We start from the raw sequence: 26,156 nt of genomic DNA, 5'->3' as shown, positions 1-26,156 counted from the left end.
TCTTCCAAAGACACGTACCTCATAAATACTCATACTAGTCCAAAGTCACATACCTCATAAATAGAGGTGAAAATCAAGACTAGGTTTTCTGATTCAGTATATTCTATCTTTAGTAGTAGTTAAAACCCCTCAATTCCAAATGTTTCAATGCTATTTTCATATTCCTTTTCTATGCTTTTCACTATTTCTCAGTGTCATGCTTAAAATTTTGAAGTATATTAGACTTAGAATTTTCTAGAGATTGTTTATTTTCAATGGCTATATTAAGCTATATCAAGATAAGAAAAAAACCATAATTTGAATTAACTTTGATTATTTGGGGAGGGAATATCAGAACCAACGAGTAAAATTTAGCTAGTTAAGCATATGAAGGATTACTTAGAATGAAAAAAATTAAACCCAATATAAAATTCCATTTCATTCCGTTCAACAAATATTTTTTGCGTGCCCACTATGTGACCATTTGAGGAAAAAAACATCTGGAGATGAAATAGCTGCCCATAATTCTCTACTTTGCAACAAAGAGAAATGATTTCGATTACAAACCATGTTAAAAGACACCCGCCCTGTGATCAGTATTGGGTCAGATTTGACTATCATGTATCTTTGACGCCATCATTTGTGACAGATTTGGAAAATAATGTGCAAAGTACCAGCCAAAAAGATTGTTAAGTGGGTTGAAAAACAGCATTTCTAAGAAAAGATTAATAAAATATAAATTATTGGGCCCAGTGAAGAAAGAGTGAGTCATTTCCTGAAAGTGTCTTTGAGTACATGTAGTATGGGAGCTGGGGACAATGAACAACTGTGTCCATTAATCTTGAGTATCTGACAATATTAAAAAGGCATAAACTGTAGTTTCATAAATTTAGGTTAAATATAAGGAAGACTGCTCCAATGGTGGGATGAGTTATTAGAAGGGACCTCAGTCACCTTTGGAGATGCTGGATATAATTGGGAGGATTTAACAAAGACCTCATAAGAATATCACACTTAGATAATTAATGTTGGTTTAGATGAAAATTTTTAGGCCCCATATTAAAATACCAAAAGTCCATTATAACTACCACATCTAACCAACTGCTTAAAGTTTAAATAACTTTTCTGTCTTGTACCCCTTTCTTTTGGAAGTAGCAAATGGACAAAACCTCCAGTGTCAATGGTACTTTGTTTATACTTACAGGAAACATTGTTTTAAGGCGTAGGAAGATATAATAATATGCCACAGATCACAGACTGGCTATGAGCACAATACTTTTAATTGTAACTCTAGACAAATGTACACGTAACTTTATGAAAAAATCTGATTTCTGATTTTGGTCACATTTGCCAAGAGCTCAATTTATACTTTCTGAGATAGCTACTTTTTTCTTTAATAATCATCATAGGATCCAATTAAAATATAAATAAAAACTTTGCCTTAAATCTTGTGCAAGCTAGTAAATATATGCTGTGAGACATCACCTCTGAGTTAATATCATTTTCCTTTCTTTAACATTGGTATGTTCACAGTAAAAACACTAGAGAAAAATCAGTATGTATCACTACTTCAGTGTGTACTATATAGTATATGCACCTTATTGATTTTCTGAAATCTAAAAAATGCTGTATTCCACAAGTCATTTGGATAAAGGATTTTGGACCTGTACTCCAGGGGAGAGATGACTTGGGCCAGGGTAGTAGCATTGGAGGTGGTGAGAAATGGTCATACTTAAATATAATTTGAAGGTAAAGCTAAAAGGATTTCCTTACATATTAGATGTATGTATGAAGAAAGTAATTAAGGATGAATCCACATTATCAGACCTTAGCAACAGGTGATGGAGGTCCCATTACCTGGGATAAGAAAGGCTGAGAGTAGAGCATGTTTAAGGGAAGAAGAGGAACAATTCTATACAATTCTACATATATATATATATACAACGTCTATAAAAATAGACGTTGAGTTTGAGACGTCTATTTTTATCCAACTGGATAAGTTAAGCAGTCAGCTGATATACAGGTCTAGAGTCTGGGGGAGAGGTCTGGGCTGAAGACGTGTTCTTGTTGTAATGTTTTTCTTCCTTGATTTTCTTTTAGAATATCTTTACCGTCTTTTATCAGGGCGACAATGCACATACATTATAAGGAAAAGCTCTCTTTCACAACCTTTTCCATTAAAAGAAATCTTTCATACCCCATAAATATATTATTATGTTAATTAAAAATTAGAATTTAAAAATATCTTTCAATGTAAAGAAAAACACAATTAAAGTAGAGGGCTATTTGAAGGAGATTGTCAAATAGTGGCCATAATTCACATCACCTAAAAATTTATGAGATGAGGTGAGCTAAATTCTGTTCCCAGACCTGTGGAGAATAAGGATGGTTTAAGAATTTATGCCAGAAGTGAAGAAAATGTTCAGTAAAGAAAAGGTGTTGAACTGCAATAGTGCTAAGGTTCCTTTCTGTTTTCACAGTGAATAGACACTGGTTATTTGTCCTGAATTAAAAACTTAGCGCCCTTGCCTTTTTTAGAATATACGCTATAACCATGAGACAGCAAGTCAAAAAGCATCTAAAGCATTCTCACACATGCTAGACTTAATAAGCAGCTATTGCTGAAGATGAAATGAGAGTGGAATTTAATTTTTGGCAGGAGTTTCTAAAGGCAGCAATGCTATCTGTGGCATGCAACAGCCTTGGCATTTGATCAAGGCAATCCTTTCCCAGAGCATGTCTTTAAGATCACACTCTCTTATAATGAATGCTCCCAAACATCATTGGAACTCTGTATTTCCCCAATTTTATTGAACTAAATTTTATTGGTGAACTTCAGTGTCATTTTTATGTATTGGCATAGAGAGGAATACTGGAAATAAAGAGAAACATTTTAAAAAGAGAAAGCATTTTTTAAAATTCCCAGAAAGATGTATTCTTTCATCATAATGAAAAAAATATTTAGCAAATCATCTTACATTAAATAGCCAAATTTCCCTGTTACCCTAAGGCAGCAAAATAATATAAATACCATAATTACTTAAGCACTCATAAATAAAAATCCCATTGTATGATCACAATGAGATGAGAATTTAAAAAGGAAAGTAATAGGGAGAAAAAGACAGTATCTGAGATGCAGAGAGGGGGCGAGGAGAAAATTACAAAAATACAAATTTCAGAAAATAGTTATGCACATATAAAATGTGGGAACTACTGATATAATTTTTAAGTCTAGTCTTATTAAGTCTAGCATGTGTAATATATTTTTACATATATTTTGGGAATTACCATCTAATTCCCCTGAAAATTATATTGATTATCCAAATACATCTGACACAACTATATCAGAATTAGAGAATCTCGATCTTTCTTTAAATGGACAATTACCCAGAGGAGAAAATTTAATTGAGAGTCACATACAAGCAAAATTCAGCTCTAATATCCCCTTTATTTAGTATTTATTTGTTCATTTTCTTGAGACGGTGTCCCACTCTGTCACCCAGGCTGCAGTGCAGTGGCACAGTCACAGCTTACTGCAGCCTCAACCTCCCAGGCTTAAGCAATCAGTCCACCTCAGTCTCCCAAAGTGCTGGGATTATAGGTGTGAGCTGCCACACCAGCTTAATTTTCCCCTTTAAATAATAATAAATGTCAATATTTTATCACCTGATAAAAAGTTATAAAGGTATTAATATAAAAGGCACAAACTCTAGCTTCATCATGGAGGAATGAGAAAAGGAACAAAATAAACTGGTAATGTATAAAGGAGGAGACAGGTAGAGTGAATGCAAAGGTAACTAAGAATAAGCGAAGTGACACAGGACAAACAGATAAATATGAGGAACAGATGAAAGTTATAAAATGCAAATTTTGGTCTGGTAATAAATTAACCTTTTTCTCCTTCAAAACTCGCTTCTCTTCCTGAATCCTCTATTTCCATTGGTGGTGCTACCCTTTACCTAGTCACCTGCTAAGAATCTGGGAGTCTTTGATCTAATCCAACCCCAGTGTAGGTCTAACTACCAGTTTACAGCAATCCAAGGGGTAGCTGTCCAGCTTCTCTCATCTGTCCCTGACATGACCCTCCAATTTACTGGCAGTCTACTGCCTGTTACATTGCTTTCTACTTCTTTGCATTTATTGGGCTGTCCCCGTTAACTATAATATCTCCCTTTCCTCATCCACCTCACGCCATTTCACTCGGGAAGGCCTCCCTGAATATTGCCTACCCAAAGACTGATGAGGTATCCCTTCATTCTCCTCCCATAGTGTCCTACACAGATCTCTTTCACTAACATACTACCACTGGTATCTTCTGAGTAACCATCTTTCCCACCAGACTGTGACCTTTTCTGTTTCATCTTTACATAAACCCAATGGCTAATACAAGGCCTCCTTGACACTCTAAAGACATTCAAAAATGTTCACTGACTGAATGAATTAAGGGTTAGATTAAAAGTAACACAGCATGGAATACAGTTAAGTTCCCCACTTCTGAGAGTTTTCAAGTAAATCTAACTATGTCAGAATTCCCATACTGGCTAAGAGCTGTCATCTACCATATGACTTTGTGATATTCTTTCCGTTGCTACATACATTTTTACTTGCCCAATTAGACTGACTCTTTATACAGCTCTTTATAATATTTGTCAATAGGGACATATGATTTTACATAGCTAGTTCTTCTTACAAGTTTCATTCTTATTCAAGGCATGGCCTGTGGTTGAAAAGTCATTATAAATGAGCCTACCAAAAATGTGTTAACATATTAGACTTACTGAACACATCGCCTCTGGGTTTCTGAGGATCTATCTGTACCCTGTTGTCAACTGTAATCCCTCCTGGAGGTGTACTGGCAGCTGGTGCTATAGTTGTCAGTCTGGTGGTTGGCCTTTCTGGGGTTGTAGCTGGTAGAGGTGTTCTGAGCTCTGTTGGCAGGGGTGGTGGTGGTGTAGGAAGTGGTGTGGGCTTTGGTGTAGGTCTTGTTGTCGGCTTAGAAGTAGGCCTGTCGGTAATGATAGGAGGAATATATGCTGTCTTCGGAGGCCACCAAGTACTTCCAACATCAGGAATCCTATTATTATGTCCTCCGTCACCCTTTAAAATGGTACCATTTCCCTTTGGTACATGAATTGGACTCGAAGGTTCAATCATAACTTTTGGGATATCTGAAAGAGTCAAAGACTTAAATTGGTATGTAACCATTCCTCCCTAAAAAGTGAAGCATTATACTGACAGACACATAAAAACATCTCATGACAACTAGTATCATTTTTCAAATTTAGAATATTACCTACTGTAAGTCATACTATTTTCCAAATAACAAATATATGTGTGTGTGTATGTGTGTGTGTATATAAAACACATACATACGTATTCATATATATACATATATTCATCCTTTGCATGTATGTAACAAATATATTGGTGTGTTTCCATAAAGAATATGTATTATTTGCAACATAAAAACGTTTTAAATATTTGTGCAGTGGAAACAGACAACAACTAATGAGAATTTTTAAAATGCAGAGACATTCTAAGTTTTTTTAATATTAAAAAAGCATAGTTATAATCTATGCTGTATCCCTATGCTACATGTATATTATAAAAGTGTGTTTAGAATTGTCTAAAGACAAATACTTTTCTTATCCACACTTTATATAAATTCAATTCACATAAATACAGTTTGAGTAAATGTTCTACATATTGTTTTATGGTCGGTTTTTCTTCCCCTTTACTGATAGATACAACTGCTTTTAAAAAGACATTTTCAGAGGTTGCAAAGATCATCTGTGGCATCTTTTTCCTTGATAATCTTCACCAAAAAGAATCAATATTTAATCTGCCTGGAATGATATACTTCATTCCAGGATTCCTGGAATGATGACTCTTTAAAAACCCTTTAATCCCCAAGATTTTATGCACCATGGTTTTCAGTAAATATTTTACTCAGGAAATTTAAAAAATTATCTTCTGTCACATGAAATGTATGTTAAATTATGACTTTTGGGTTTTTTCATGTTTATCTACTACATAACCACTACTCCAAATAAAACTTTTAAAACATTTAAAAGCAAAACAGTTCTGAATGTAGAGGAAATAAATAAGGGAATGACTTTTTTTTTTTTTTTCTTTTGAGACAGGGTCTCGCTCTCTTGCCCAAGCTAGAGTGCAGTGGCATGGTCACAGCTCACTGGGCTCATGGCAGTCTTAAGATCCCAGGCTCAAGTGATCCTATTACCTCAGCCTCCTGAGTAGCTGGGACTACAGGTATGTGCACTGCACCTGGCTAATATTTAATTTTTTTTTTTTTTTTGGTAGAGACGGGTCTCATTATGTTGCCCAGGCTGGTCTCGAACTCCTAGTCTCAAACAATCCTGCCGCTATGGCCTCCAAAAGTGCTAGAATTACAGGCATGAGCCACCGTGCCTGGCCGGAATGATTTTTTTAATAGTAGAGTTAGGAGGCATACAACAGAGGGAAAAATGTAGAATATATTCAGATTATCTCACCATCAAAATCTAATGCTAATGGCAAACATGTATTTCTGATTTTAACAAAAGCAAATTCTCAGGGAGGACTCTATAATTTCTTTTTAGCTAAAAAGAAAATATTGAGAGATTTCAGTGAAGAGATTCAAATACTCTTAAGATTATGGTGTATTACTGAGTCCTTAGTTTTTACAAGTACCTGAGCAAGTGATTTTATTGTTTGTGGAAATCAAAGACAAATATAACCAATTATGGCAATTATACTTCTTTGATAATCTTATTCCTTATCTTCCCTAGCAATGGCCTTTGTGTAATCCTGTATTTCCTGCTAGAATTTAAAGCTGAGAGACAAGTGCTACTCACACACACAAGTCAGTCCATCGCCCTGGTATCCTTCTTTACATTTGCACTTGTAGGACCCATGTATGTTATAACATCGAGCAAAGCTGCTGCACTGATACTGACCAAGTGAGCATTCGTCTATGTCTGCATCAGAAAGTAGGAAAAGAAGAGGCTTATTTAGGAGATAAATATGACATGAAAAATATATACAGTTTCAAAAATGATTTTTTTTGGCAATGTGATGATCTACATAAAATTGGCAGATAAACAAAAGAAATAAAGTACATGTAGACTGGGAACTACCAGTGGTTGAATTGGATGTCTGTTGGTTTGTTCAACTTAATGCCAGTACTCTCCCCTGCCCCTGACATACCAGCCATCACCACAATTACAAGATCTTTCAGTGCTCTAGGAAGAAACAACACAAAACAGTGGTTGGGTTTCATTACCATGACATTGGTATTTGCCTCCAATATACATGAGATCGAAGCCTTTATAACACTTGCAGATGTAGCTCCCAAAAGTGTTGACACATTGCCTAAACCTAGGGCAGGAGGCTCTTCCTGTAGCACATTCATCAACATCTAGAAACATAAGTCAATAGCATTTTAGGAAGAGCAAGGGCATGTTAAGACAGAGTGGGTTTCAAAATAAATAACTGACTACAAACGGTTGCCTGGCATCTAGCAGCTCGTCATAAATGGTATCCAGCTGGTTGCCCCTATAGGCAACATAAATTCCACATATCCAAATTTCAACTCATCCTTCTAAGCCAAGTTATTATTTTCTTGCACCCTATATATTAGCACATATGCACCTATATCTACCAAGTTGCTTAAACTAGAAACTTGAGTCATTCTTGAACTAGAAACAACCCTCTTTCCTTTAACTCCCAAATCATCAAGTCCAGTTAATTCTATCTCTAAAAAAATTATTTGATTCTGTCTACTTTTCTCTTAATCCACCATCACTACCCTATTTGAGGCCACCATCTCCTGGGTTAGACCATTACAAAAGCCTCAAAACTGCTTCTTTTGCTGTTACTTAACCCCTCCAAAGCATTTCCAACCCAACTGTCAAAATGATTCCATTAAAACATACAATCAGATCATTACTATGCTCAAAACCTTTTAACTATTTCTACTTGCACTTTGAATTAAATCCACATTCCTCCCCCATGTCCTTGAAGGCCCTGCAACAAATCACCCTCACCTACTTCACCCATTATATCTAGAGCCACCACTCCTCATATTCACACCCTGTACTTGAGCTACATGGGCGTTCTTCTTTGAAAAACCTCACATAGGCCAACCTCTCTCTCACCGCAGTGCCCTGCAATCTCTTCAGCTGCTTGGCTGTTTCTTCACATGGCTAATGATACAGGTCTTACCTTAAGGCTAATAGACACGTTCTGTTTTTCTCTCAATACCTCATATTAACACTTGGCATTGTCTGTAATTTTATGGGGTATTTATTTCTCTTCTGTCTCCCCTGTTAGCATGTCAGCTTTGTGGGGATCAAAATCTTATCTGTTTAGTCCACTGCTACACATCCTAGCACTCAGCACAGTGTCTGGAGTATAGAAAGTACTCAGTAAATATCTCTAATCACCAAACACTTCCATTCATTCAAGGATTATTACATGCTAGGTATTGTGCTAAACTCTTTGCATCCACAATCTCATTCAATCTTCCTACCAGTTCTATGTGGTGTTATTTCCATTTTAAAGATAAGAAGACCCAAGCTCAAAGAAACAGAGTCTCTTGCCTAAGGTTACATATCTAGTATATGGAAGAGTCCAGACTCTCAATCCTACACTGTCTTCCTAATTCACCAGAAAAAAGTCTGAGGCCAGAAGTACAACACATACAATCTAGCCCTGTCTACCTCTTCAGCTTCATCACTCATTGCTCACACTTGCCGCTTAAATTCTAGGAATACTGTTTCCCTAAATATTGTGCTTCTCTGAACTGCAGCGCCTTTGCACATAGGGTTCCCTCTGCCTGAGGCCTCCTCCTATTTCTCATTTTAAAAACAATAAGGCTCCCATCATCCATTCACAGAGATGTCCTCTTCTGAGACATCTGACATCTTCTGAAAGATAGCTAATTACCTGACATAAGTAATTGCCTTTTTTTCCTTACTCCCATCACCTTTCACTTCCTCCCTTTATCCTATAGAGGCTGCTGACAGAGATGCTTGACTTTACAACTCACCTACACAGGTCCTCCCATCAGGAGCCAGTTGCAGGCCAGGGGAGGGGCACTGGCACCGTATTTGTCCTTTAACAACATCACAGCCATACTGACAGTTTGCCATGGAGCAGGTCAGGGCACCTGGAAAGAGAGTGACTGGCTGACTCACACAGGTGGAAAACAAAATCTGTAAAGGAAGTAGCTATATTTTTTCACTTGTCCTGAAATCAGTGACACTGAACAACAAGGAAGACAAAGAGGCCCTAACTATCAAACATCTAAAGAAAGTAAAGGAGGAAAGGAAAGAAAGCATTAAAAGACAAATATAAAACTATTGTGCATAGATTATCTGGAAATTTTTCCAGTGGCCAAGGAAAGTGAAGAATTGAGGTATTTCTCCAGAGTACTCAAGCTAAGTGCTATTCTTAACTAAACATCCAAGTAACTGTCTCAACTGCCCATGAAATTTCTCTAGGGGAACAGCAGATTTCCCACTGAGTTGCACAATGTTAAACATGTATTCACCTCATTCCAAAAAGTTTCATGCTACACTTACGCAATGTTAAATAAAATTAGCTAACTATTTTTATTTTATGCAACTCAGTTAAATGATAATTCAGTAAAAATAAAAATCAAGTCATTAATTGTTGGATATCATATGAATACCTCAATTCAATGATCATCCTGTATAGAATTTTAGAGCATATTAGACATATTATGTATATTTCTTATTCAATGACATGGATTAATAGATAATTAAATTATGCTAATTGGGTACTTATGCTGGTGGTTCCACACAATAATATGTCTAGTTACAAAATTGTTTTCAAATCTAATGTATCCATCTTATACATCCAAATGTTAGAAAACACACATTTCTTCCTTATAAAGATATACATGAATTCTACTTTTCTGGTATCATATTCATTTATTTTTTATTTGAAATTGTTTTCTAGAAGTCTTAGACTATTATTAAAGTCTAAAATTCTATAAAAGCCTAAAGGCCTTTATAATGAAATACAAAAATTAAGTAAGAAAGTATTTATGAATGATTTAAAATCACAAAACAGACCTGATGGATTCTGTCTGGCAGTCCCTAAATAGTCAATAGTGTTCTTTTTTTTTTCTTTTTCTTTTTTTAACCTGGAATCATTCTTCTATGCCCAGATAGAAGACAGGGGTAAACATTTAAAAAAAAAATTAGAATACATACTTAGTTTTGTAATTCTTGATCTAAATACCATTTCCTAATCAATTTAATATTGGCACCCATGATAGAAGAATATTATACATCAAAAATGGTGCCACTAATTTTGATTTTCAGTTCCTCAGGCACATATATAAACACATGCACACATCTTGTTTAGCAGAACCCGGGAGGCCACTTTCACAAAAGCAAGCTCCCAGAGCACAACAGAAACAAGCCCAAAGCACTTTTAAAAGAGTTAAGATTCTTGACATACTTGAGCAGGAACCATCCGGCATGAGCATATATCCGTTGAGACAGTAGCACTTGTAGCTGCCATAAGTGTTCATGCACCTGTGCTTACAGGGCCGAGGCTTCAGGCCACACTCATTTAGATCTGAAAACAATGTGGGTCGAAGCAGAAAAATTACAAAACCTCAGCACTAATGTAAACCATTTAAAATTCTTTTCTATATTAAAAAATGAAAGAGAAAAATAGGTCAAGCTACAGTAACTATCATTTACATAAGAGATAGAGAATGTTCATGCAATATTAATTTGAAGGTTGTTTACACTAGGGGCAACCAGGAGTCGCCATGACCTTTATGGATTTCTGTTTATAAAGGCCAGTTAGAAAAATTCTCAACAACAGGTGCCTACCTTACCATCCCTAGAAACAGCAGCATACTAACCTCCTCATGGGCAGAGGTGCTCTATCAGCTACCAACTGTTTGCCAACATTCTTACAATATCTGGGTTCTATTGCTAGATTTAATCCTGACAATGTAACCCTATTCGTTCAATGTCTTCCTTTCTCTGTTTAAAGAACATATTACATGAGAATATTTTACTTTACAGGAAGTATACAGATTTTAAAACATTTGACTGCTTTGACCTTCCCAAGGGAAGGCTACATAGGCTATATTTTCAGAGGATAAGAAAGAAATAAATTAAGAGTGATCATTATTGTAGTTTTTCTTGTTCAATCTGGTAGATTTTATATGATTTAAGATTAAAGAAGAAACTTCAGTTTCCTGCTTTAGTAATGCATTCAAGTCACAAAATGAACTTTAAAACACCCACCAGCATATTTTCATTTATTCCACAGTTAAGAAAGGCATATGGAAACACTAATGGACAAAATGTAATAGACTATCATGTATTTTAGGTTTATTGGTTTAAGTATCAATATGAAATGAATTAATAAACTTCACATTATAAAAAGGTTTTAACCTAAATTAAACACTGCCTCAAGTGAACATAAAACTCATAATGACAAATAAACATTGAAATAGTAATGCCTAAAATATATGCTTCATTAAAAAGAAATGTGACCACATGTTTGTCTGGAACCACCAGCGTAAGTACCCAATTAGCATAATTTAATCATCTATTAACCCATGTCATTGAATAAGAAATATAATTTGTCTAGTTGCAAAATTGTTTTCAAATCTAATCTATTTAATCTGATCTGCTCATTTATTTGAAATCTGTATATTTCACTTAACTAAATCACCAAGTTCCATTATGTTTTAAAACCACCAAATAATTATCACATCTAAAAAAATGTTCATATCTTACTGATTTTCCAAGTAGGTCTTTTTTCTGCCCTGAATGCAACTGTAAGCAGACCCCCAGCTGTGCAAATCCTGGAAAGGTTAAATAAACCAAAAACTTCTGTCATCTCCTATGCTTTCTTCAAATTTCTACTTTATTGTCTCTTGACTAGTTAAGGGTTTTTAAAACAAAATCACATTCTAAAATATTTCAAAAAAAATTTCCTCATAGAAAGTGCCGTGCAGATTACAGTATCAAAAATGTTTTCTCCCTCTGTTAATTGAAGCAAGAATCAAGGAAGAATGACTGAGAAAGAAATTTTCTACCCTTCCCATATTTTTTTACTTTGTATTTCAGTATTTACTAAAAATGAGAGGGAACCTTTTCTCATCTTTTAAGAGGAATTAATGACTATTCCTAATACGTTCCTGCAGAGTCACACCTGTCTTTGATAAATCTTTTTGATATTATAGTAAATAGCATTTAAAACCAAATATGCCATTAGAGAAAGGCTTTGTGTTTCAAATATTTTTTCTGCACTAAACAAAAATAGAACAAAACCACAAAATAACACAGTAAAATCAAAACCTATATCTCAAGAAAAGGATATTGATGGATTTTTGTTTATGTGTCAGTTAAGAATCCCTATGTTTATTTTCAGAGCGTGACAGAAACTGTTGTGAGTTCCTGATGGGAATGGATTAGGTGTTTACAGTTCCAGGCAGCTCATAAACAAGGAATATTTACGCTGATGGAAATTTCTTCAGACACTATGTCGGTGAACTAAACCTGAAGCCCAGTTGGGGCAGCTCTTCTACAATTTGGCTCCAGTCTGGGCCAATAAAGGGCCCCTTAGGATTGCTATGGTAGTATTCATAATCTGGACTGGAGCTGCTGGTGGTTTTAGAGAATGGCTTCAACCCAACTTTATCCTTCTGTTCCCATAGCAAAAGCACTTTGGGGTTAAGAATCATGAAACTGAAAGGAAAGAAAAGCCAATATGCTGTCATGAGTCTAAAAAAATCTGGACTGTATGAAATAATACGAGAAAGGAAGAATGCATGTAACATTCAATGGGTAAATGTGGACATATACTGGCTATTTTACCTGTTACTAATGGGCATATGAGTATCCAAAACATGGAAAGCAATTGAGAAAGCTGTACTCCACCAGCTGTTGATGGTCTGGATGACATGCCCTGACAGCTGACTGTTGTTAATATCCCTAGTGACTGCCATCATTGCCCCATCTGCCACAGGCAGGTGTCTCCTAAAACTTCACAATGACCCTTATGAAAAACACTTCAGATACTGTAAGATTCCACAGTCATCCATGTTTATCAAAATTTGCCAAATATCAGACTTTTCCTAAAGTACAGAGCTTCAAAAGATTAAATGTATCTGGTGTCCTGGTAAGAAGCCTTTTTGTCCTCAGTTTTCTTAAGAGTTTATTGTCTTCAATTATGTTACCTTCTTTTCTCATTGACTAGTGTCATATTGAGTAAGTTAATATGTGTTGCTTTCTATAAATGATTGTGATAAATTCATTATCACAATCTATTGGATATTCTTCAATTAAGCAAGAAATTTAAAAATACATTACTTCCAAATTATAGTAACTACTCCTACAATAATAAGCAGAACAAAATGAAGTCATTGATCATACTGTCTCAAATAAATCTTAAAAGTTGATAAGAGAACCTGGAAATAAAACTTTGGTGTTTTTATTGTAAATTTACTTATGTTCCTTTTTCTCTGGAGGTTTATAATACATATAAGGAAAATCTATCAAATAGGAAAATTTAAAAATGTAATGAATTATTTCATGTGCTTATCTTATACTAAAGGATAGAACTTTACAATAAGCCACTTACATTCATAATGCTTCAATTATTATGTATACAAGTCTTAAAGTGCATCTATTATTGTCAGGAATACATTTCAGTAGGTTGGTGGATTCAGGAGTTTGGATGGGAGAAGGAGAGGGAGAAGGGAACTGGTCCAGAATGGAAATGCAAGCTGCATAGCATTATTATTAAACTTCAGGAAAAAAATCAGAAATTTTATTAGCATGCAGACACTGAAAAGTAGCTTGAAAAATTAGGAAGAGATCATTGAGTAAGATAACTAGCTCAATGGATTTTTTTTTTTTTTTACATAAACTTTCATTTAACACATTTGGACTGTCTCTCCGCTTTGGTGCTAAAACCAGGCAGTCATAGGCAAACATGTCAATATGTCAACTACCATAACTTTATTTTTTAAATTATTAAGGACTGAAATTAATTCTTTTGCCCTAATTCCTTGTGCAGAAAATATACAAAAGCATCAAATTTCCTCTCAGCAGAGACAATGATTAATAATTTCAACTATTTTAATTCAGTTATTCTAAGTTCTTAAACCTATGAATGGGTTACAGATAAAATATCCTAGAAGAGGAACTGTAAAATTATGCTACACATTATTTTCCTACAAAGCTTTCCAGCATGATGAAGACATTAATATTTTCGGTGTTTCTATTCTTACGCCAACCCCACAGGCGAATAGGGCAGGAATTACTGTCTCCCTGTTACTGATTGGTTAATGACTTGCTTATAATCAAATAGCAACTAAATGCCATCTTGGAATCAGAACTTAGGCTATCTGATGTCACCCAATGTATACCAAAAGAAGGTCACTAATGTATACTTTGATTTTCAGGTAACCTAAAACTCTATACCTCGAGAGTGGGGAAGAGGACTTAATTTCCAAAATCTACTTGGCAAAGGGCATCAAATCCCCAATTTCAGTTGCATTGGAACTCCTCAGTTTGCCTACATATGAAAAAAGTTGTTTTGCTATCTGATTTTTAGAAAATATTTCAAAATTCAGAAAAGAAAAAGAAAAGCAATGATACTCGATGCATTAAAAGGACAGTAGAGCTCCATACTTTTCAGAGCACAGAGAATCAGCACCTGGTGGCAATTCCTGCTGCTTGCTGTACATGCTCAGGGCTGAAGGCTGGACACTCCTGCGCTAGTCTTCAGAACATTTGCAAGAAGTGACATAACTGCAGGAAGCCATGCAGGTGGGAAAAGCAGACCACCTGGGACAATACACGCTCACCCCTTGAAGGCAAACTTGTGGCTTGGTGATCCAGGGGTTGGAAAAGAGGCTGTTCACTGCCTTGGTCAAGAGGAGTTGGGATGTGCTCGTCTTCATACCAGGAAGAAGGTAATAAGAGTCAACTTTGAACTGATGTCAATTTTAGCCCTAAAAATCTTTACAAGTATATATTAAACAATTACATACAGTTGGCAGATTTTAAAAATAATGCATTAGATACTTTATAAACAATAGTTTATTTTATGGTTCTTCTGGTTTCTCTTCTCCTTTATTTTAATTTTCTTAAAAATGTATCACTGTCATCTTGTTTTCCAAGGACAACACACACATTATAAATGAGCAATCCATTGTCATACAATTTTTTTAAAAACTCCAAACAAGAGATCATCATTTTTAAAAGTATTATTTAGTCATAAACAGAAGGAAGAAAACAAAAAACAAATTATAAAAATATTGCTTATAATCCACCTGCTCTATTTAAGGACACTGAAGTCTTAAACGACCAACTTAAGATTTGTTTCCCTACATTATCAAGTTGTACAATAGTAGTTTAAAATACTACAAAATTATGAACAAATGTATGAATTGCATAAAGATTTTATTTACATAACAGCATAATAGATCGTCAATATTATCATTTAAACGTAAGAAAGTATGTTTCTAGAACATACATAAGAAGCTTTGTGCAAAAAAAAAAAAAAAGGTTAACTGTTGCCATTATTCATTTACCAAAATATAAGATGGTTGAGACTCAAAGTAGAGAGTTGAGACTTGACAATCACGTTCTGTTTCAACACCATTACGTTATTTACAGCCCGTTAAATGGCCAGATCAAATGAACATTGGTTTTGGGAGCTGAAACCATACATCTTCTTTTTTTTTTTTTTTTTTTTTTTTTTTTTTTTTTTTTTTCTTTTTTTGAGACGGAGTCTCACTCTGTCGCCCAGGCTGGAGTGCAGTTGAGTGCAGTGGCACGATCTCGGCTCACTGCAAGCTCCGCTTCCCAGGTTCACGCTATTCTCCTGACTCAGCCTCCGGAGTAGCTGGAACTACAGGCGCCCGCCACCACGCCCGGCTTTTTTTTTTTTTTTTTTTTTTTTTGTATTTTTAGTAGAGACGGGGCTTCACTGTGTTAGCCAGGATGGTCTCGTCCTGACCTCGTGATCCGCCTGCCTCGGCCTCCCAAAGTGCTGGCATTACAGGCGTGAGCCACCGTGCCCGGCAGGAACCATACATCTTTCAAAAACTAAGGCTGTAGGTATCCACCTTAATATTAGGGTTAAAGCTCTTAGATTTTTGTGCTTAGCAAAGCAATCAACTTTCAGATGTAACTAGTCCACAAAATAAGTATCTGGTTCTGACCTACAAGACTCCAATTCTTTCCTTATGATAAAGAATTCAACATATGAAATATAAACCATACTAAAACATTAGGAATTGACATTTGTAAATATTTTCTTCTGAAATTATTACAAAGTACACTGTAAATTCCTAAGAATGTCTTTCATTTCTGAGAATATGCAATGATATATTTACATACTAAAAATCACTCCCCAATGGAAAAGTTATAAAAAGATTATTTCCTATAATAATATTTTTTTTTTCTGGCTGGGGGAAAAAGAGGTTTGTATCGGTACAGAAACTCAAGGAGGAGGGAAATATGCATAAATAAAAGTGAAAGTAAAGGAAGCAAATGATCGAAGAGAATCTTGCCAGAATTCGGGTTAGAACTTCATCTGCTTTGAAAGGTAACATGTGCCTTATAGAATATGTTAATGATCAGTCCAAGCCTGTAATTTCATAACAGTTCTAGGTGTAACAAATCCAGAAAATGACTTAGTGGGGAAGAGCAAGCCACCAAAAGCAGATCACATTAAGCCAGTGGCAAGGCTGCTAAATTAAACCAGTTCCAAAGTGCAGCTTTCCCTGGTATTCTGGCTGTTTCCCAGGCAGCTCTAAAGGCACTGGTTAAGCACTTGTTTATTCAAGCTGTTTATGCCATGATGCAAGTTTCCAGGGGGTTATTTCTTAAAGCACATAACTCGCTACAAAATTCTCAGTGAAAACTTGTCATATACCTAAAGCTGCTTTTAATCAAAAGCTAATTTCCAGTTCTGTAAAGTTATTTCAAATTTACTTCTTTTTGACATTTCTCTCCTCGAGAAAAACGGAGCCTCTTTGATTTCCCTTATCTGTGAAGCATATTTTCTACTTTATTAAAATGTGTGGGCCTGAATGAAAACAGTCTAAGTTAATCTGCTATGTAGGCACTATCAACCATTTTCTCTAACAACTTTTATGGGAGTCTCTAGGCAGCTCTCACACTCAACCAGGCCACACATGGCAGCTTCCCTTATCCTGACAGGGCCCTCAGTCTATGGATGCAGAGACTCTCTAAGGTGCTGTACCAAGAACCTGTGGAACTCTTTCAAGTTTCCACGGTGTTCAGGACTAAGAACCATTAGATGAAACTGTCATTCATTTAACATATTTAGTGTGCATTTACCATGTGCAAGTCACTTTAATAATAGTTTTCAGGAACCTAGAAATCAGAGAGACAACAAAAAGGGTTTCTACTCTCAAGGAGCATAAACCTAGCCATCAGGAACCTGTCACACTGCTTTTTTTGTGAGGAGGGCAAAATAAGAGATGATTACAACACCTAAGTTTATTTTAAGCTATAGTTTTATTTTCAAAACTGGACTTGAAATTACATTTTCAGTGCCAGCACTATTTTTGCAGGTGTAAAATCCCATTTTGCTACTAATCAAATCCTCTTTTCTTTAAGGAATATGGTTTTGGAGAACAAGATTTTAACTTGATATATTTGATTTTTTCTTTAGAGAAATAGGTATGTGTTACAGAAAAAAAAAGTACATGTTAAACTGGTTTTCTGAAAATAAGAGCTATCCAGTAATGAACCCTTGTTTCAATAATAGTTTTAGCATGTCTTTGAAGCATGTTAAAGTTGATGCACCTCCTGCAAAGAAATTTACATGAATTTCTCTGCAATCTCAAGTGACTTCTTTTAATCGTCTTCTTTATATTTTATATCCTCACGTTTGGACAACAACGTTTTACAGTGCTGACATTAATGAAACATCTGAGGGCTTATGTTCACCACTTTAAAAAAAAGAAGTATACTGACATTCTAAGATGAACATTGGCATTCAATAACCAGAACCTAACACACTGCTACCTGTAAATTTACGCTGGGGAAGAAAAATCAAGTGGATTTTTCAAAAGAGCAAACTGAGATAATAAGAGCACCACTTATTTAAAAAGATTATGCAGGTATGTTTGGTAAATTTCAAGTTAAAAAGAGTATTATAAGAGAGAAAACAAGCCTTGGGAAAATCAGTTCTAAATCAAATAGCAGATAATACAAGAACACACGTTAGAATAGCAACTTCTACCATTGGGACATATCATTTCTGCTAGTGTGGATTTCATCTGATGGTTCATGAATAATTCCATCTGATGGTTCATGAACCACCATTTTGAGTATGTTTTCAAAAATCAACGTTCTGGATGATTGCAAAAACTGTGTCTTAACACAGGAACAGAAAACCAAACACAACATGTTCTCACTCATAAGTGAGAGTTGAACAATGAGAACACATGGACACAGGGAGGGGAACTTCACAACTGTCTGTCAGGGCAGGGGGCAAAGGGAGGGACAGCATTAGGACAAATAAATGCATACAGGGCTCAAAACCTAGATGACAGGTTGATAGGTGCAGCAAATCACCATGGCACATGTATTCCTTTGTAACAAAGCTGCATGTTCTCCACATGTATCCCAGAACTTAAAGTAAAATTTAAAAAATAAAAGTAAATAGTGAAAAAAAACTGTGTCTGTAAATCACTAGTTTACATGACATACCTCAAGGAATATCTTGAAATAAGTATCCGACACTGAAGAACAGTAGTATTTCAGCAATATCATTTCTATATCAGATGAGGTCAAGTAAGTATGTAAGGGATAGTTAGACACCATATCATTATTTCACCTGACATTTAAGATGATAGGGTGTATAATTTAAGAAATAAGTAAAAATTGACTCATCTTTTTTATTTTTGACTCTTATCTGTTTAGTGAAATCTAACCCTAATCTTTATTTCTAGTTTAATTCCTAATAATGAAATTTTTCTTTCCATTCTTTTTTTTTTTTTTTTTGAGACAGAGTTTCGCTCTTGTTGCCCAGGCTGGAGTGCAATGGCACAATCTCAGTTCACCACAACCACCGCCCCCCGGGTTCATGTGATTCTCCTGCCTCAGCTTCTTGAGCAGCTGAGATTATAAGCGTGTGCCACCACACACAGCTAATTTTGTATTTTTAGTAGAGACAGGGTTTCTCCATGTTGGTCAGGCTGGTCTTGAACTCACAACCTCAGGTGATCTGCCTGCCTTGGCCTCCCAAAGTTCAGGGATTACAGGCGTGAGCCACCACGCCCGGCCAATAATGGAAATTTTTTACTGAATTTAATTAACAAGACAAGCCTTGTCTGACTTGTTAGCATGAGTTCGAGGATCACATTTCCAAATATATTTTTTCATCCAAAACTAAGATAGTAGAAAAAATATGGATTATATAGGCCATAGCTCTAAGTTGACATGCTAGCTCTTTACTAACTCTGTGAACCTGAGCAAGCCACTTAATATTTCTATCCTTCAGTCTCTCCAAATAAAAAATGGATTAACAATTAATAGATTATACCTTAATTATAATAAATAATGCTCTACTTCCTAATGTTGTTTTAAAGATAAAAATGGATAATATATATAAAATACCTGTAGCACTATGAGTGTTGAATAAATATTTGCTTTTATAAACAACTGATGCTGAGTTTTAAAAAAAGTGCTTGCTAAATTAATCATTTTTATTTATCATGGAAACATTCCAAAGTGGTCCGTAGTTGAAGGGAGATTTAATCACAGAATCAAAGGGCTCAGAGTTAGGAGGAAACTCCAAATTTCAAATCAAACCCCCTACCTGACTTTGGCATTAAAGGGAAGCAGTACCTGGGGTCTGAGGTGGTCAATTATTTGGCCAAGGATTTCCAACTAGTTAGTGGAAGAACAAGGAGTACCAGAAGGCTTCTAAATTACTGATGCAGTGATTCTTTTCTTCAAAATACATTTGAACTAGTATCAGAGAATAAGAGGATACAATTTGTTTAATTGTCCTTTGATAAAAAAAAATTTTACAACATTTATCATTAACACATTTTTATTTATCAGCAAAATGGCAGCTCACATATTTGTGGAAAAATAGCTAGGGAAAGTAGTTTGAGATAAGAATATTTTTAATTTGGGAGTAATAGAGGTGTCTTTGATTGTGTATTTATGTCAGACTATTTTCCTACCTTGATTGCAGGTTTTTCCAGCATATCCAGGATGACACTTGCACTTGTTTGGCCCAATACAGTCACCATGTTTGCATCGTGGTTGGCACACAGCTGTGAAAAGAAGATGGCATGCGTTATTTCTAGGTCAGCGAAACACCAATCATATAGCACTAATGTCGTGTATTAGTTTAATAATAAAAGAAAAAAAAGAGAATTTACAACAAAGTAGCCAAAATATACAAAATCAGTTTCCTATAAACATTCTGTAAGCTACACACACACACGTGTTATGTGTGTATATGTGTGGATGTGTGTATCAGTTGAGGCTGAATTTTAAATTCAAGGACAATACTCAAATAGTCAAATAAAAGAAAAACTAGGTAAAACTATGCATAAGCATAACTGATATTTGTTCATAGTTACAACTTTACAATGTCCTGCACCCACAATTTCAAACTCAATCTCTCAAATATACTTCAAATAGCAGTTCTTAGTCCACAAGTACTAAGTATGTATGAAATACAGATAAATTTCTAACTAAACATAAAATATTTATTTTACTAGAAATAGTATTCCTAAGTATGAAATGATTCAAAATGAAACAAAAACTAAAACAACATTGTTTTGGGACTTCAATTCAAGGATATTTCTGTATCTTGATCTTTCTTAATCCTAACATTCATTACAACTGCTTTTCAATCTATAATGGCCTTTCTATGCCCTAACATAGCAAATAGGATGTTCTCAGTTTGACATTTACTCTTTTCCATCAACTGAGTTCCACTTTCTCAAGACTTCAAAATACTGTAAACCATCACTCAAATATTTCACTGCTTAATTGGAATTTGTTCTGCTTATTCTCTATCAATAATTCTCAGCTGGGGGGTACTTTTTACCCCTGTGGAAATTTGGAAATGTCTGGAGACATTTTTGGTTCTCACACTAGGGAGAGGATACTACTGGTATCTAGTGGATAGGCACCAAGGATGCTGCTAAACATCCTAAAATGTTCAGACAACCTGAACAAATTATCCAGCCCAAAATGTCATCGTGCCAGACCTGGAAACCCTGTTCCGTACCAAATATGTGCATGTCCCTATGCCAGACACTATAATAGATGAAAAATAATTGTATAGCATGGGACTGGTCTCAAGGAGTCTACAATCTAGATAAAAAGACGAAACCACGTTTCTTATTCAAAACAATATTTATTCATCAGCAATATGAAGTCTGTGAAGAAATCATCTCACAAGCAAATCCATATACATTCGTGCAGAAAGCCTCATAGAGGAGGCTTGAGTAGACAGAGAAGGGAGCAGACTACCCAAGAAGAAGAATATTTCACAGCCAAGTAAGCCGCTGTTTAGTTAGGAGGCACACAGGGGGCTCATTAAGCTAAAGACATGGGTAAATGGTGGAGGAAGAGTGAGAAACAAGCAGGTGAGTGGTATCAGGTGATTATGTTCCCTACATTTCAGAATGAGAAACATGCACTTTATCTCTAGGAAATGGGAAGTTTCCATACATTTATCATCATCAGAACTGCCTGATAAAAATCAAAGCTCTGGGAATCTTATCAAAGCATTGGTGATGATATGTAGGATGGACTGGAGAGAGTTTAGAGGCAGAGAGGACAGTTGCAAGGCCAGTGAAATAGTTTAGGTCTGACATGAAGAAGGTATGATTTGTGTTGGTGACAGGAAGAAATGAGCTTCAATAATCATTGAGTGAAGAGCAGATAGTCCTTGAAGACCAAGGGCAATGGACTCAACAATGACCCCGAATTTTGAAGCCCCTGACACCTGTTCCTACCCATTTTAACCCATGCTGTTCTCCATTCTGGGATATGCTCCCAGTTTCCTCTCTGATAATTATCAAACATTGTTTCCTTTAAGACTCTACACTGCTGCGAAACTGACGTGCATGTTATTTTTGTTTTCTACATTTCCTTGCCCAACTCTCACTAACCCTTCCCTCACCTTCCATTCCACAAGGCTTCTTTGCTAATTTTAGTTTCAGGTCTTCCTTGCCTGTTTGTCATCCCAACTGGACCCTGTACCACCACAAATCCTTAGACAGTGCTGTGTAGGAGGTATTTAATATAAAAGACTGCAGAAAGAAAAGACGAGGAGAGTGTAAACGATAGGGAAATGCCCTTGGAAAATTCTTAAAATCTGATTTTAAACATGGCATTAAATTCAAAGGGAAACAATTGTGTTCATATCTGTGAAATGAAATAAACTGTCCAGGAGGGCCTTTCTAATATTACTCTTTAGCCAACTGTACACTTGGCAGATGGTTTATGTGCAGTTTAAAATAAGTCCCAGAAGTAAGCCACTCTATGTAATTTCTAGGCTCTATCACCAAGAAATATCAGCTTAAAAAATTATTTTTAATCTAAAAAGATGATGTTCCATAAATCTACACATATATGTATATTCATGCAACCTGAATAACCATGTATCACTGAGGCACACAGAATGCCATATTGAAAAAAATGTAAATGTCTCAAAATCATTAAGTGCAAGTCCAGGAAATAACCCCTTAAAATAATTGGAATTTGGAAAACTCTCTCAAAGCATGAAAAAGTAGTTTTAAAAATACCACTTAAAAATACAAAAAAATTTATTTAGTACACTTTATAAAACAATTAAACTTGAGGCCCCCAGGCTGTAGCCTTTGGACCCCTGACCAGCTTGATAACCATCAATTTATAGTACTTCCAGGTGCTTTATAGGAACAAAGTTTTTATTGTTTCCTCTCCCCTTTTTGTTATTTGTTCTCAAGCAGAGTGCCCTAATCTTGGGCACATCAAATGCACACATTCCAACAGGCCAAGACTGTTAATGTTTCTTCCATGTTTAGGGAGTCCTATTTCAAAACAAACTGTTGTTTGCAGTTCCATCTGATAGGCTATTCAGTGAAGTAACCAAGAACCCTTAGATTAGCCAATGGCTATTAAATGCAGTAGGATACTTCTAAAGTTGATATAGTCAATTTCTTTATTCTTAGAAAAAGAAAACCCTTTGGAAACTGTTGCACAAAAAGATTTTCTCCTTTATAGCACAAAGTTATCTTGCTGGCATTAGGTCTGGAATGGAATTCAATAAATATATATCAATCATTTGTTATATATAATGTATTATAGTAGGCAAGTGTGGTGGGGGATTAGAGAGTCACAGAGGGTATGAAAAATTAGCTGTAGAACTAAAATATCTCAGTGAAACCACAACAAGGGCTTTGACAGAGAGGTGAAAGAACCAAGGAGGGTGTGTAATAACTACAACGGCAGGTCGGTGTGTTAGAGGCAGTGCGTTAGAGGTAAGAGCAGTGGAATAGGAGACAAAAGACTTTCAGAATATAAGCAAAGTGGGGAGGGGCAGTAAAGGGGACTGCTTCTTAGTGAGTGCAAAGTGTTCTCGTGGGGCTACACTGTAAAGTGCTTAAAACAGCAGATGAGATCAAAAGAAAGGCCGAGACAGATCATAAAAGGCCAGCTGCATTCTTACCAATATCTCTTTCCCTTCTGCTTTAATATAGAATGTCTTTTTTTTTTTTTGAGTGGGGGATGTGTTAGTAATGGAAAACTATATTCTCTATTCTCCTTGGCAGATATGGACAGCCACATGACTAAATTCTGGCTAAATGGGATGAAAGCAGAAGTGATGGGGTGGGGCTTTGGAATGCTGTGTAAAAGGAGGGCTGAAAAACATGGCTTGTTCTGTGCTCTCGCCTAGAATGTGCATGTCATGACTGAACCACAGTGGCCTCTTTATGACCATGAGACGATCTTGAGAATGGAAAGAGGGTAGAGCAAGAAGTCATAATATTAACCCTAAATCACCATCCTAGCAATTTAGGGCACTGTTCTTTGTGTCACATTACTCGTAGCTAAATACAATTCCTGACTTTCCTTGATCACTAGGCTGTGGAATCTGGACTTCGTCTGTGTTTATTATCAAGCCAGCAAAGGCTTCCTTTTGATACAAATTTAGGATAGAAGTGTTATGAGTAGATTCTAGTACAGAAATAAAACTTGTCAAATGTATTGTATATACTCAGGGGAATGTAAAAAAAGAAACTTTATTTCTACATCTAAGTAAATAGTAAGTAAATTTCTACATCTAGATTAGAAAGTGCATAACCATTTCAAAACTAGAGAAAAGTAATTCCTAACCTCTGTATAAACTGGCCCACCTTCCAATAACACACTCCACTGTAATGTGAGCTGTCAGGGGTCAGCAAAAACCAATCTTTTCAGCAAACTGCATTACTCTGTGAATAGCCGGTCATCCTTTCCTTCTCAAAAAAATAAAAAAGGATAAATGATCCATTTTCAGTGGTCTTCAAAAGTATTAAAAATAGAGTATATTCTTGCTTGGAGTAAACAATGTGCCTGCTGGTGCTACTGGCTATCAGAAAAGGCAGCATTACTTCTCTGACCTTCGTGTGGATCAGGAACAAGAAGTTTGGGCCATATTTGATGGTCTGCTATCACTAGCATCCAAATAGGGTTTAGCAACTTAATAAGGCTTAAATAAAGTCCAGGTAAAAATAACAGATAATCAACGAATGACAGACATTTTCCCCCAAAATCAGTTGCCAGAATTAAGTCCAAATGGGCAATCACACTCAAATTTTGCTCTCTTAACATTCCTGTAGCATAATCTCCAAAGTGCCCTGAAAATAACCTCTAAGTCATTGTTTTAACTAGAAAAAGAAACAAGTTTCAACTGGCAAAACAAACATAACTATTTAACGTCACATGTCCAAGCCTCTTCTGTTTGATCGCAATCTAAAATTTTAGTCTTAAAAATCCATCCTAGGAGTTCGTGACCAGCCTAGCCAACATGGTGAAACCCTATCTCTACCAAAAAACTAGCCGGGTGTGGTGGTGGGCGCCTGTAATCCCAGCTACTCGGGAGGCTGAGGCAGGAGAATAATTTGAACCTGGGAGGTAGAGGTTGTAGTGAGCCGAGACTGTGCCACTGCATTCCAGCTTGGGCAACAGAGTGAGACTTGGTCTCAAAAATAAAAAATAAAAATAAAAAAAATCCATCCTAACTGATGTAACTGGGTCTCTGAGAGTTGGACAATAGTTTCTAACTCGAACATAAGCAGTGAATTATCAAATAAGTTATGAGAAAATTAAACTCCCACAACAATCCTATAATGTTTCTTATGTAAGGTAATCGTGCCGGGAGTAAAGTGCCAACATTTGAAAACTAAGGATATGTTGAGATGCCCAAGGAGATGGGGGCTCTGAAAAGTAACAAGGGAAACGCCAATCCAATCTCAGTGGTAGTTAGTAGCTTGAGAAGGATTTTCTCAATATAAATAAGATTATCTTTAGAATTCCAAGAATCATTTGTAATTTTTTCAATCTACATCATGTTATTATGCAGACATGGCACCACTAAAAGCAGAACGAAAAACCTTGTCCTCCAGGTTATGTTCACAGAATAAAAGGGGGCAGAGAAACATGCAAGGGCAGGGCGGAAGAATAAATAGATATGAAACTGGAAACTGGAAGACTTCACAAAGCTGTTATTACACCCAACAAGCTTCACAGAATTCAGATATGGACAAATTCATTTGAGGAGAACAAGAAAATATGATAAGGAATGACTTTTTCAAATGGTAATTGGCCTTGGAAGAGTGAAGTTGCTGAAAGCAATATGAAACAACTCACTACTATATTAATAGGACCTGGGTGGAATGGAGGGAAATTTTACAGTGGTCCATTGAAAAGTGCCCTGAGCCATCGCATAACATATATAGAACAAAACTTAGATGAAAGAATCCTACTGTCCAAGATCCCCAGGGGAAAACATCTTTCCAGCTTTCCTAATACCCTGTACTATAGTGTCAATTATCTGATGGTCAAATCTAAATTCCTGCTGCAGTAAAAGCTGAATAACAATGCCTCTGATTGTTATCACTATAAGAC

At 35.8% G+C, this 26,156-nt stretch overlaps 1 protein-coding gene across 10 annotated transcripts in view; it reads right to left on the bottom strand.

Annotated features, from left to right (window-relative positions):
• Positions 1–26,156, bottom strand: part of NPNT (nephronectin) — a 76,087-nt gene that overhangs the window by 23,391 nt on the left and 26,540 nt on the right. For 5 of the 10 annotated variants that reach the window (XR_001490925.4, XR_012434994.1, XM_005555603.5 and 2 more), the window contains 7 exons: positions 20,225–20,317; positions 14,855–14,944; positions 10,471–10,590; positions 9,029–9,148; positions 7,262–7,396; positions 6,834–6,956; positions 4,758–5,147 (listed from right to left, as the gene is read on the bottom strand). Coding sequence is in view for 6 of the 10 variants with exons in the window: in XM_005555603.5 (XP_005555660.2) it covers positions 4,758–5,147; positions 6,834–6,956; positions 7,262–7,396; positions 9,029–9,148; positions 10,471–10,590; positions 14,855–14,944; positions 20,225–20,317 (1,071 nt within the window). In the remaining 4 variants the exon portion in view is untranslated. The remainder of the gene's footprint in view (positions 1–4,757; positions 5,148–6,833; positions 6,957–7,261; positions 7,397–9,028; positions 9,149–10,470; positions 10,591–14,854; positions 14,945–20,224; positions 20,318–26,156) is intronic. The other 5 variants (XR_012434995.1, XR_012434996.1, XM_074040260.1 and 2 more) reach the window with 1 other exon arrangement.

This window comes from Macaca fascicularis, chromosome 5, assembly GCF_037993035.2.
Source record: "Macaca fascicularis isolate 582-1 chromosome 5, T2T-MFA8v1.1".
NCBI classification, from domain to species: domain Eukaryota; kingdom Metazoa; phylum Chordata; class Mammalia; order Primates; family Cercopithecidae; genus Macaca; species Macaca fascicularis.
Note: the sequence above shows the minus strand (reverse complement) of the source record. Positions and strands in the feature narration are given on the sequence as shown.